At 37.7% G+C, this 13290-nt stretch overlaps 1 protein-coding gene across 4 annotated transcripts in view; it reads left to right on the top strand.

Annotated features, from left to right (window-relative positions):
- Window positions 1–13290, top strand: part of Dnah5 (dynein axonemal heavy chain 5) — a 283494-nt gene that overhangs the window by 158219 nt on the left and 111985 nt on the right. For all 4 annotated transcript variants that reach the window (XM_046468300.2, XM_058570742.1, XM_058570743.1 and 1 more), the window contains 2 exons: window positions 9798–9944; window positions 10851–11092. In XM_046468300.2, the coding sequence (XP_046324256.1) occupies window positions 9798–9944; window positions 10851–11092 (389 nt within the window). The remainder of the gene's footprint in view (window positions 1–9797; window positions 9945–10850; window positions 11093–13290) is intronic.

A 13290-nucleotide genomic window follows, 5' to 3' on the forward strand; every position in this document is an offset into this window, starting at 1 on the left:
CACTCGTGCCCGAAAGGTGGGCAGATCTGCGACCGACCAGCAGGACAGGCCCAGTGGCCTGCTGGTACGACAGACACGTCACCCCAATTGGAGTAGGGGCAGAACAGAGCCGCCACCAGCTCCCAGAACAGGCCCAGTGACCTGCCGGCGTGGTAGCCACGACACCCCAATTGGAATAAGGAGAGAGCAGAGCCGCCGCCCGCACCTGCAGGAAAGATACGCAAGCAGTATGAAAAGACAAGGAAAGAAAGGACCACAAGCAATGCAGGTCAACGCAACTTTAGAAGAGGTAACAGCTGCAGCAGATGGAATGTCAGATAAAGAATTCAGGATATACATGCTTCAGATGATCTGGAGTATCAAGGAAGACATTAAACAGCAAAATCAGACAATGAAAGATCACTTCGACAACGAATTACGCAAACAAATCCAGGAAGCAAAGGATCAACTATACAGGGAGATAGAGGTTATAAAAAACAAGCAATCAGAAATCCTAGAAATGCAGGAAGCAATAAACCAACTTAAAAACTCAATGGAGAATACTACCAACAGAGTAGAACACTTAGAAGATAGAACATCAGACAATGAAGACAAAGTATTTCAACTGGAAAAGAACATAGACAGCTCAGCAAGACTGTTAAGAAACCATGAGCAGAACATCCAAGAAATATGGGATAACATTAAGAGACCAAACTTAAGAGTCATTGGGATACAGGAAGGTACAGAGCTCCAAACCAAAGGAATGAGCAGTCTATTCAATGAAATAATACAAGAAAACTTCCCAGACTTGAAGAATGAGACAGAATCCCAAATCCTAGAAGCCTACAGGACGCCGAATGTGCAAAATCATAAGAGATCCACACCTAGACACATTATAATGAAGATGCCCAACATACAGAATAAGGAGAGAATTTTAAAAGCTACAAGAGAAAGGAAGCAGATTACATTTAGGGGCAAGCCAATCAGGATAACAGCTGATCTTTCAACACAGACTCTGAAAGCTAGAAGATCCTGGAATAACATATTTCAAACACTGAAAGATAATGGGTTCCAACCAAGAATTGTGTATCCAGCGAAATTAAGCTTCAGGATGGAGAATGAAATTAAAACCTTCCACGATAAACAAAAGTTTAAAGAATTCGCAGCTAGAAAACCATCTCTTCAAAACATCCTAGCCAAAGTATTACAGGAAGAGGAAATGGAAAATAACAATGAAAACCAACAGTGGGAGGTAGGACAGTAAAGGGGGGGGGGAAACAATCAAAGAGGAAAACAAACAATGTTTAGTAACAGAAATAAACAAATATGGCTGGAAGAACAACCCATATCTCAATAATAACCCTAAATGTTAATGGCTTAAACTCACCAATTAAGAGACACAGGCTAGTAGAATGGATCACAAAACAAGACCCAACAATATGCTGCCTACAGGAGACGCATTTGATAGGAAAAGACATACATAGGCTGAAGGTGAAAGGTTGGGAAAAATCATATCACTCATATGGACTTCGGAAACAAGCAGGCGTGTCCATACTCATATCAAATAAAATAGATTTCAAGCCAAAGTTAATCAAAAGAGATAAAGAGGGACACTACATACTGCTTAAGGGAACCATACACCAACAAGACATAACAATCATAAATATTTATGCCCCAAACAATGGTGCAGCTATGTTCGTCAAACAAACTCTTCTCAAGTTCAAGAGTCTAATAGACCACCACACCATAATCATGGGAGACTTCAACACACCTCTCTCGCCACTGGACAGATCTTCCAAACAAAAGTTGAATAAGGAAACTATAGAACTCAATAACACTATTAATAACCTAGACCTAATTGACATATATAGAGTATACCACCCAACATCAAGCAGTTACACTTTTTTCTCAGCAGCACATGGATCCTTCTCAAAAATAGATCATATATTATGTCACAGGGCAACTCTTAGACAATATAAAGGAGTAGAGATATTACCATGCATCTTATCTGATCATAATGGAATGAAACTGAAAATCAACGATAAAAGAAGGAAGGAAAAAGCATACATCAATTGGAGAATGAACAATAGGTTACTGAATGATCAATGGGTTATAGAAGACATCAAGGAGGAAATTAAAAAATTCTTAGAGATAAATGAAAACACAGACACAACATATCGGAATCTATGGGACACATTGAAAGCAGTTCTAAGAGGAAAATTCATTGCTTGGAGTTCATTCCTTAAAAAAAGAAAAAACCAACAAATAAATGATCTCATACTTCATCTCAAAATCCTTGAAAAAGAAGAGCAAAACAACAGCAAAAGAAGTAGAAGGCAAGAAATAATTAAAATCAGAGCTGAAATTAATGAAATCGAAACAAAAGAAACAATTGAAAAAATTGACAAAACTAAAAGTTGGTTCTTTGAAAAAATAAACAAAATCGACAGACCCTTAGCGATGCTAGTGAAGAGAAGAAGAGAGAGAACTCAAATTACTAGCATACGGGATGAAAAAGGCAATATCACAACAGACACTTCAGAAATACAGAAGATAATCAAAAACTATTTTGAATCCTTATACTCCAATAAATTAGAAGATAGTGAAGGCATAGATAAATTTCTTAAGTCATATGATCTGCCCAGATTGAGTCAGGAGGATATAGAAAACCTAAACAGACCAATATCAATTGAGGAGATAGAAGAAACCATCAAAAGACTACCAACTAAGAAAAGCCCAGGTCCCGATGGGTATACAGCAGAATTTTACAAAACCTTTAAAGAAGAACTAATACCAATACTTTTCAAGCTACTTCAGGAAATAGAAAAGGAGGGAGAACTTCCAAATTCATTCTATGAGGCCAACATCACCCTGATACCTAAACCAGACAAAGACACTTCAAAGAAAGAAAACTACAGACCAATATCTCTAATGAACCTAGATGCAAAAATCCTCAATAAAATTCTGGCGAATCGGATACAAAAACATATAAAAAAATTGTACACCATGATCAAGTAGGATTCATCCCTGGGATGCAAGGCTGGTTCAATATACGGAAATCAATAAATGTTATTCACCACATCAATAGACTTAAAAATAAGAACCATATGATCATCTCGATAGATGCGGAAAAAGCATTTGACAAAGTACAGCATCCCTTTATGTTCAAAACTCTAGAAAAACTAGGGATAACAGGAACATACCTCAATATTGTAAAAGCAATCTATGCTAAGCCTCAGGCTAGCATTATTCTGAATGGAGAAAAACTGAAGGCATTCCCTCTAAAATCTGGAACAAGACAGGGATGCCCTCTCTCTCCACTTCTCTTCAACATAGTTCTCGAAACACTGGCCAGAGCAATTAGACAGACGAAAGAAATTAAAGGCATAAAAATAGGAAAAGAAGAAATTAAATTATCACTATTTGCAGATGATATGATTCTATATCTAGCAGACCCAAAAGGCTCTACAAAGAAACTATTAGAGCTAATAAATGAATTCAGCAAAGTGGCAGGATTTAAAATCAACACGCATAAATCAAAGGCATTCCTGTATATCAGCGACAAATCCTCTGAAATGGAAATGAGGACAACCACTCCATTCAAAATATCTTCAAAAAAAATAAAATACTTGGGAATCAACCTAACAAAAGAGGTGAAAGACTTATACAATGAAAACTACAGAACCCTAAAGAGAGAAATAGAAGAAGATCTTAGAAGATGGAAAAATATACCCTGTTCATGGATAGGCAGAACTAACATCATCAAAATGGCGATATTACCAAAAGTTCTCTATAGGTTTAATGCAATGCCAATCAAAATCCCAATGGCATTTCTCGTAGAAATAGAGAAAGCAATCATGAAATTCATATGGAAAAATAAAAGACCCAGAATAGCAAAAACAATGCTAAGCAAGAAGTGTGAATCAGGCGGTATAGCGATACCAGACTTCAAACTATACTACAGAGCAATAGTAACAAAAACAGCATGGTACTGGTACCAAAACAGGCGTGTGGACCAATGGTACAGAATAGAGGACACAGAAACCAATCCACAAAACTACAACTATCTTATATTTGATAAAGGGGCTAAAAGCATGCAATGGAGGAAGGATAGCATCTTCAACAAATGGTGCTGGGAAAACTGGAAATCCATATGCAACAAAATGAAACTGAATCCCTTTCTCTCGCCATGCACAAAAGTGAATTCAAAATGGATCAAGGAACTTGATATCAAATCAGAGACGCGCCGTCTGATAGAAGAAAAAGTTGGCTACGATCTACAGTCGGTGGGGTCGGGCTCCAAATTCCTCAATAGGACACCCATAGCACAAAAGTTAATAACTAGAATCAACAAATGGGACTTACTCAAACTAAGAAGTTTTTTCTCAGCAAAAGAAACAATAAGAGAGGTAAATAGGGAGCCTACATCCTGGGAACAAATCTTTACTCCTCACACTTCAGATAGAGCCCTAATATCCAGAGTATACAAAGAACTCAAAAAATTAGACAATAAGAGAACAAACAACCCAATCAACAAATGGGCCAAGGACCTGAACAGACACTTCACAGAGGAGGACATACAGTCAATCAACAAGTACATGAAAAAATGCTCAACATCTCTAGCTGTCAGAGAAATGCAAATCAAAACCACCCTAAGATACCATCTCACTCCAGTAAGATTGGCAGCCATTAGGAAGTCAAACAACAACAAGTGCTGGCGAGGATGTGGGGAAAAGGGTACACTTGTACATTGCTGGTGGGACTGCAGATTGGTGCAGCCAATTTGGAAAGCAGTATGGAGATTTCTTGGAAAGCTGGGAATGGAGCCACCATTTGACCCAGCTATTCCCCTTCTTGGTCTATTCCCTAAAGACCTAAAAAGAGCATGCTACAGGGACACTGCTACATCGATGTTCATAGCAGCACAGTTCACAATAGCAAGACTGTGGAACCAACCTAGATTCCCTTCAATAGACGAATGGATAAAAAAAATGTGGCATTTATACACAATGGAGTATTACTCTGCATTAAAAAATGACAAAATCATAGAATTTACAGGGAAATGGATGGCATTAGAGCAGATTATGCTAAGTGAAGCTAGCCAATCCCTAAAAAACAAATGCCAAATGTCTTCTTTGATATAAGGAAAGTAACTAAGAACAGAGTAGGGACGAAGAACAGGAGAAGAAGATTAACATTTAACAGGGATGAGAGGTGGGAGGGAAAGGGAGAGAGAAGGTAAATTGCACGGTAATGGAAGGAGACCCTCAGGGTTATACAGTGGAGGGGGTAGAGAGAGAGGAGGGGAGGGGAGGGGAGAGGTGGGGAGGGGGGAGGGTGGATGATGGGAAAGGCAGCGGAGCACAACAGACACTAGTATGGCAATTTGTAAATCAATGGATGTGTAACTGATGTGAATCTGCAATCTGTGTATGGGGTGAAGGTGGGAGTTCATAACCCACTAGAATCAAAGTGTGGAATATGATATGTCAAGAAATTTGTAATGTTTTGAACAACCCACAATAAAAAAAAAAAAAAAAAAAAAAAAAAAAAAAAAAGAGATAATGTATTACACTAATGGACCAGAGAGAGGAAGCATTTTTAACGTGACATTTTCACAGTGCTATTTGTTTTACAAATGCTATGTCATTTGATTTTCATGATGATCTTGAGAGGTGCCCATTATTATCCCCATTTTATACAAATACCAAGACTCAAATTTGGAAATGCTCCAAGTCAGAAGGATGGTAAGCAATGGGACTCAGAGTTAAGGTTAAGACTCACTCACAAAAATGCAGACCTTTCCCAACACACCATGCTACTTCCCAATGAAAACATAATGCAGCATTCTACTTCCCAATAAATAAAATAAAATTTCAGTCTCAGCTCTGATGTGTGGAAAATCATCCTGATCATAAACTGCCTCCCCACTTGAATCAGATCTGGTGGGGTTAAACGAACAAATGCACTAGTGGCAAATGCCAAGGCCAAGCACAGTGTCCCTAGTTGTCTTCTTTCTAAGCCACTCACCTTGGGTCCTCTAAGGATAATGATATTGCCATGTTTATGATTATTTTTTGCTCCCTGTTTTTCATCAGATATTTATTATTATTTATAAATATATCAGCAGCCCTTAGCTCTGAAAGAGCCAACTTCCAAAATTTCATAGAACTTTGGCTGTTGGAATGCTCCATGTCATCCCACAGGATAAAGGTGTTGGTTGGGTTTTGGGTCAGCTCATGGAGCTGCAGTGTGTAGATACTGGTGCATTGTTGGTGGCTGCTGGAGCTTGCCAGTATTTAATTTAGGTCCCTGTGTGTGTTGGATGTAGTCTCTGTCCCCTCAATTGTTGGAGGATGTGAATTCTGTGCATCAGAACTCTGCCAGAATGTTCTAAGATGGAAACAGACTCTGCTCCTAGCCAGCACCTACCTCCACGAAAATAGAACTCACACCTGCCAGGTTTATCATGAGATTTTTCATGTATGCTATTAAGATTCTGTCTGGGGATTTTATAGTTTTAAAAATTGTGTTTTCCCTCTGAAAAGTATGCTCAGTATTTTCGTTATAGTTGTGAAGCTGTTTTGTGCTAAGAATAAACTTGTAAATGCACCTGGTGTAATGACTTGAACAAAATTAAGTGCTAAATTTTAAACAGTATGAATACTCTGTATATAATATATCTAAATTATGTAGTCCACATGGTATCATTGATTTTGGAGACGATCCTTGCAAAGGTGAATTAATTATTAGATTATTTCTTAACCCAACACTTGGTTTTGGGACATAAGGAAAACATTTGTTATCCTCAGTAACACATTTTTTCTTGCTGAAAATTTTAATTATCCAAAAGACAGAGGACAATGGGGTAGAATTTCTACTACACAACCTGGGTGTTTGTTCCCTGATAAAGTTGTGGTTTGATCATCACATAATTTTAATGTTCTGGACTTTGAAGTTCTGCCAGGTATACTAGCAGTAGGAAAACAGGTATGAGAAAGCATGCCTCTGTTTTTAAGGTGACTGCACTGTGGCTGGGGGAACAAACCTAGGCATAGATAACTATAACTCAACAAGGAACTGCTATGAGCAAGCTTTGGACATTATGCTGTGAACAGAGGCCAAGGAGACTGGACACTTTGCTAAGTGTCTTACAGAGCAGGTGCTACTTCATCTGAGGCTTGAGCAGCAGATGGATAAAGATATTTTTAGCAGAAAGAAGAGTCTACAGGTAGGAAGGACTGAAGAGAGCATGAGACATCTGGAAGTGCTTTGGTGTGGATGAAGTGCCCTTTGTTCATGGGGTGGGAGTGTGGGTGATGAAGCTGGTTATGCAGGTATGGAAGGTGCAGCTGGCATCCAGTGCCACTCTTTGGCCCTCCCCTGCTGTAGATGCAGCTGTGTTGGAGAGCCCTCCAGACCCCCACCAGCTTCAGAATGTCTCCCAGCTTTTGAGCCTTAGGACGTTGAAGCAGGGAACTAGCCCAGCCTAGAAGTCAGGGTTGGTGGGAAATAATGTTTCTGAGGCAGCCATTCTATCAACCAATGGGAGAAGACCCCATGGCAAGTGTCCCACCTCTTGTCTTTCTTTTTTTATCTTTGACCTATTCAATGCACCTTTTTATTGCCTTCTCTGATTTATTGTCTTGGTCTGTCTATCCCTTCATCTGAAATTCCCAGAGTCCAAGTCCTTGTTTCAGGTCTGCTTTTAGATGGGTCTCAGGTAGGGCACTGGGTGGCATGAGGGGCTGTGTGACTCACACTAAGCATGGAGTTTTGTTCTGTAGGTGAAGGGAAGCCACCGAGCGGGGGAGAGGCATGATCACCCTGTGGGTGGAAGGCCATCTGATGATCATGGAAGAGCAGATAAGGGGCAGCAGGGGCAATCTGGAGTCCATAAGAAGGTGACAGCAATTAAGAGGTGCCTACACCAAGGCGGAGTCCAGGAAGGTCAAGAGATGCTAGGAGAAGCAAGAGGAATTAATCTAATCAACATTGTAAAAGTCAAGCACTGTTCCTTAGAGTGCTCTTATGAGAATGTGGTGGCATCTTAATAAAAATGATAAAAATTCTACCTGTTCCATCATGAAATAAATCTCCATAGTTTCTCTTTTTTTGTGTGCAACAGACCAAGTCCAATTTTTCCTTTGTGAAAGTGTCATACACTGTAAGATTTTTTTAAAAAAGAACTTTATGTATTTATATTTTTCATGTGGTGCTGAGGATTGAACCCAGTGCCTCTCGCGTGCTAGGCAAATGCTCTGCCACTGAGTCACAACCCTAGCCCCACTGTGAGATTTTGCTGTCCTTTTGTGACGTGTGATGAGATTTGAAAGAAAGAAAGAATATGGTGTTGCCAGAATGTTATGGAAGTCATCAGTTGTTAAAGCTGAATGGCAGCTCTGTTGAACTTCAGCACCATAAAATATCAGAAAGAATTGCCCAAGTTGTTTTTGTGATTTGCAAAAATTAGAAATATTGTCCAATTTCCTAACTGCATGTTTTAGTCAGGAAAACTTTCTCTTTTCTCCAGAGAAACAGATCACTAAGACAGACAGACAGACACACACACACAGATACACACACACACACACGGACACACACTCACATGTGTGTATAGATTTCTAATGAGTAATTGACTTGTGTGCTGAAGGAGGCCAAGAAGTCCCCCTATCTGCCATCTACAAACTAGAGGCCAGGGAAAGCTGGAGATGTAAATTAGTCCCAGAGATCAAGGGGAACTAATGACTCATATCTTACTCTGAGGGCTGGAGAAGATGAGATGAACTGTCTTAGCTCAAAGGCGTACTCAAGAAGAAAAAGGGATGTTTTGAACAACCAACAATAAAAAAAAATAAAAAAAAAGAAGAAAAAAGGGTGTCTTCCTCTATCCTCTGCATTTTGTTTTGTGGGGGCCCTCAACAGATTGGATGATAACCACACATACGCAGGAGGAAGATCTACTGAGGCCACAGATTCCAATGCTATTCCTATCCAGAATTGCATATTGGTTAAGGGATTAAAAAGGTACCATTTATTCATAGATTGACCCAGAAATAATGTTTAATCTAGGCACACTGGGGTCAGTCAGAGTGACATAAAGAAATTAACCATCACAGTGGGATTTAATGTAATATCGTTTCTCATGTGCATATCTAGGTATGGTTGTATTATCTGATCTTCACACAATTATGTAATATTTCAGCATCTATTTTTATGATTTTACACTTTAAACAATTTTCTTCACTCTTCTACTCACTAACTACAGTCCCTTATGTGCAAACTTCCAGCCCATTTAAAAGTACTTTGAGGATTTGAAAGATTCAAATGCATTTCTTGAAGATGGCCACAAAAGTCCTCGATGCATACAAAATTCATTTATTTTATCTTTTCCAAGATAAGCAAGAAAAGGTATCAGAAAACTAAAGCTGATAACAGAGAGGTGGAGGCATTTTCTAGCTGATATTTCAGGCACAAGATTTAATCTAATATGCTACAAACTGAAGATACCCTGAGCTGTGAAATTTAGAGAAGGTCTAGATTATAGTAGCACCTTCATAATTCCCGAATGGTACCCTTTCAATCCCTTAAGCAATATGTAGTTTTCTTTACAGAGATAAAAATGTGCTTTAGTCAACAAAGTACAATGAGGCTAATTATGATAGCTTGGGATGCACATGACATATCTTTTCCATATAATTTTACATTTTTCATATTTTGAGCACTTGCTGACGCTACACCACAATTTTGTGCTATGTTGCTTAATGACAGTTCATTGCACATCTGAGATGTTTAAAATCTGGATTTACTTGCTATAGATTGTGGAAAACCACACCGGGAAATGAGGATGAATCCCAAAGCAATTACCGCCCCACAGATGTTTGGTCGGCTTGATGTGGCCACAAATGACTGGACTGATGGAATATTTTCTACCCTTTGGAGGAAAACGCTGAGAGCTAAGAAAGGTAGAAGATGAATTACAAGTATTATTTTTAACATGCACTTCTAAATAAAATCCTTGGTGGCTGGATAGAATTATTAAAGCAATAGAATCCTCCATATAATACATTAGTCAAGACTAAGAAGTCATAAATCAGTTTGATATCTGTGAATGTTGAAATAATGAAATTATTGATTCATATATTTAAACCTCCAATTTGAAAGAATAGTTTTTGAAACAATATTTCTGTATCCCTATGATATCTTAGAAAAAAATAGATGGAAAAAGCTGTTAAGAAAAATTTGATAGTATTGAATAAAGTGATTCTATCCTAACTTTTCATTGAATATTTTTAAAATGTTACTTTTAGTTATGTACAGTCAATTTAAAAATACTGATTCTGCTATAAAATCACAAGAGAAAATGAGCTTCTTTGGAGAGAATATCGTATCCCTAGATCTTTCTATTCTTTATTTTCCTTCTGGAATCTTCCATTGACTGTCTTATCTAAAATGGCACCCTAATCCTTTTACCTGCTTAATTTTTCTTATATATTTTTTCCTCTACTTATTTGTTTGACAGTCTTTTCTACCCTTAGTTGAAAGCTCTTTGAAGGCAGGATGTTGTTTTATTTGCCTCAGTATCCCCAGGCCCTAGGATGGTGCGGTCGGACCCATGGAAGGTGCTTAATGAGTATGTGTCCAATGAATAAATGATTTTTTAAATTTGATTATGGACCCTTATGTAATTGCTATATATAAAAAAAAACTGTAGAAGTCCAATGTGCTAAAATCGCTACAATAATCATTTGGATCAAAGCTTTATTTAAAAGTAATGAAATTATTTCAAATTGCAGTCCTTCTTCCAGCTCTATAGCTATGTATATATGCACATGTGTGTGTATGCTTTCCCCCCTGGTGGGGCATTCTAGGGGAGCATATCTGGATAGTTCTTGATGGTCCAGTCGACGCTATCTGGATTGAAAATCTGAATTCCGTTCTGGATGATAATAAAACGCTAACCCTTGCCAATGGCGATCGGATTCCTATGGCTCCAAATTGCAAGATCATTTTTGAACCTCATAACATTGACAATGCTTCTCCGGCTACTGTCTCAAGAAATGGAATGGTTTTCATGAGTTCTTCTATCCTTGATTGGAGTCCCATTCTTGAGGTATGATTGACTCCTTCTTTTGTGTAATTACAAAGGAAAACAGACCCTTTAGCATTCTTTGGATGTGTGTGCAGATTTTCCTGCAGCTGGCAGCCTAATTGCCTTTTTATGCTAATGTTGATGGAAGACCCTTGAATACACTGCGACATTCAAGCCCTGATTGCCCCTCTCAGGCTCCTTAGTACTCTCCTAATCACTTTAGAACCATGATTTCCAGGTAATTGCCAGGCCTACAGTGAATCAATAATCCTGCCAAACTCTGTCTGAGGACTGAATAAGTAAAATTTAATTTGACTTCATTCAGGGATTCATGATATTTTTAAAAGGTACTCATTCACATAAAGTTTGGGAATAACCATCTTAGAATATTAACTTGAAGACAATTTGTTAAAATTGCCTATAAAGAATTTTTATGAGATTCAGTAGTTATAACATTAGTTTTAAGTTTATATTTGGAAATGATATTTTAGATAATCTCTCTCCTTTCATGATTTAGGTATATTATTTTATTATCACCAGTCCACTCTAGAATATACCAATTAGGATTAGATTAATAATAAAATACTTGGTATAATTAGATATTTTATTAATTAATCCTATAATGTAAGGCAAGGTGTTTATTCGATAAACCATGCAGCAAGTCATTTTTGATGTATTTGGTCCAATTTATCATATTCATTTATACACACACATATTTGAAGATGATTTTATTGGAAAATTCTTAAAGGAGATATTTATTTTATATTGCCGCTATATTTTTTTACTTTCATTTTTATATTTATTATTTATTTTTATATTTATTATTTATTTATTTTATTAATGTCTTTCCTAAGGTTATACAACTCTGTGTTGCAAGGGGTTTAGATTTGGAGAGTGTTAAGATGTGAAGGAGTGGAGTGTATGGCAAAGTGATGTTGACATGGTTGACTATGTCACTAAGGATACTACAAGAGATTTCATATTTTACAATTAAATTACCTGTTCATGGAAGAAACTAAAGAACAAGAGTTCTTTAGTTTTGCAAAAGTAATTAATAATGACAGATTTTTAAAATAGAGATGATTTATCATATCCCCAGTCTACCAAATTAGAACGCTGGGGGAGAAGACCCAGGGCTTCTTGTTTCTAAAAGCAAAATAGATCTTTCTTTCTTCCTGTTTTTTTTTTTAATTATTTCCAGTAGTTGTAAACTCTGAGTGAAAAGATATTTATGTGCTTTTTCTCAAATACTTCAATTTCACAAGGGTTTTTTGAAAAATATTTTTAAAGTACTAGGTAATAAATATTTCGAGTTTGCTGCTGTAAAATAAGCTCCTATTATAGGCCCTACAGATTGAGGCTGATTAAGACCTTTACATTGATGGTATATCTACCTAATAATATTTTGCTATGCTTTTAAAGAAGGAAATTTTCTCTTGGACATGATTAGGAAGAAATGCGATTCACCAGCAATACACTGAAAATCTTGACAGCAGTGCAGGCCGGCTCCAGAGAATTATCGGCAGGCAGACCATGGAGCAGGGTGTCCTCAGCTGCAGGGAGGCAGGCTGGTTACCTGTCCTAGTGAATGTCTGTTTTTGGTCCCATCAACTAGAAAGTGTTATGTTTTGGTTGAGGTGGAATCATGGTAAATTCATGAATTAATGAATAATTCAGAATGGGAATTTTATTGCTTCTGTTCAGTGACCTCTGTTGTTTCTTGGAGCATTGAGCTGTTTTCTTGACTGAAGAGAACTTGCCTCATCTTAACAAAATGTTACCTGTCAAGTGGTGTTTTATGAATGACATGTACTTTCTTAGCGTGGGGTTCCCCAAATAGCTGAATTTTTCCACTTTCTTGAATATACTTCAGTATTTTTCTGTATTGTTCATTGATTAAACTTGAAAAAATTAAAAGAAACGAGGAATTGTGGTAAATTTTTGCTTCCCATTTAAAAAATGTGGGTGAATTTCCTTTGCTCATTTTTTTTTAAATTTCCTTTCCCTTCTGAGTTATTTCCATGAAGATACCTGCCTCCTCATTTGCTTCTAGCATATTTTTGAATCAGTTGAAGGCTGCTTCTCCAGCTTAGCCTCAAGGCCTGGCGGGTTGTGTAGTGTAGTGCTGGTGGTGTGGATGCACACTCTGGGTTTGAGTTCTGGCCTAGCCACCTACCAACTGTGGGATGCTGAGCTATTGCTTGATCTGTCTGGGTTTC

The sequence above is a fragment of the Marmota monax genome, unplaced genomic scaffold, assembly GCF_021218885.2.
Source record: "Marmota monax isolate L192 unplaced genomic scaffold, Marmota_monax_Labrador192_F-V1.1 WCK01_AAM20220418_F8-fsc00120, whole genome shotgun sequence".
Taxonomy (NCBI): Eukaryota; Metazoa; Chordata; class Mammalia; order Rodentia; family Sciuridae; genus Marmota; species Marmota monax.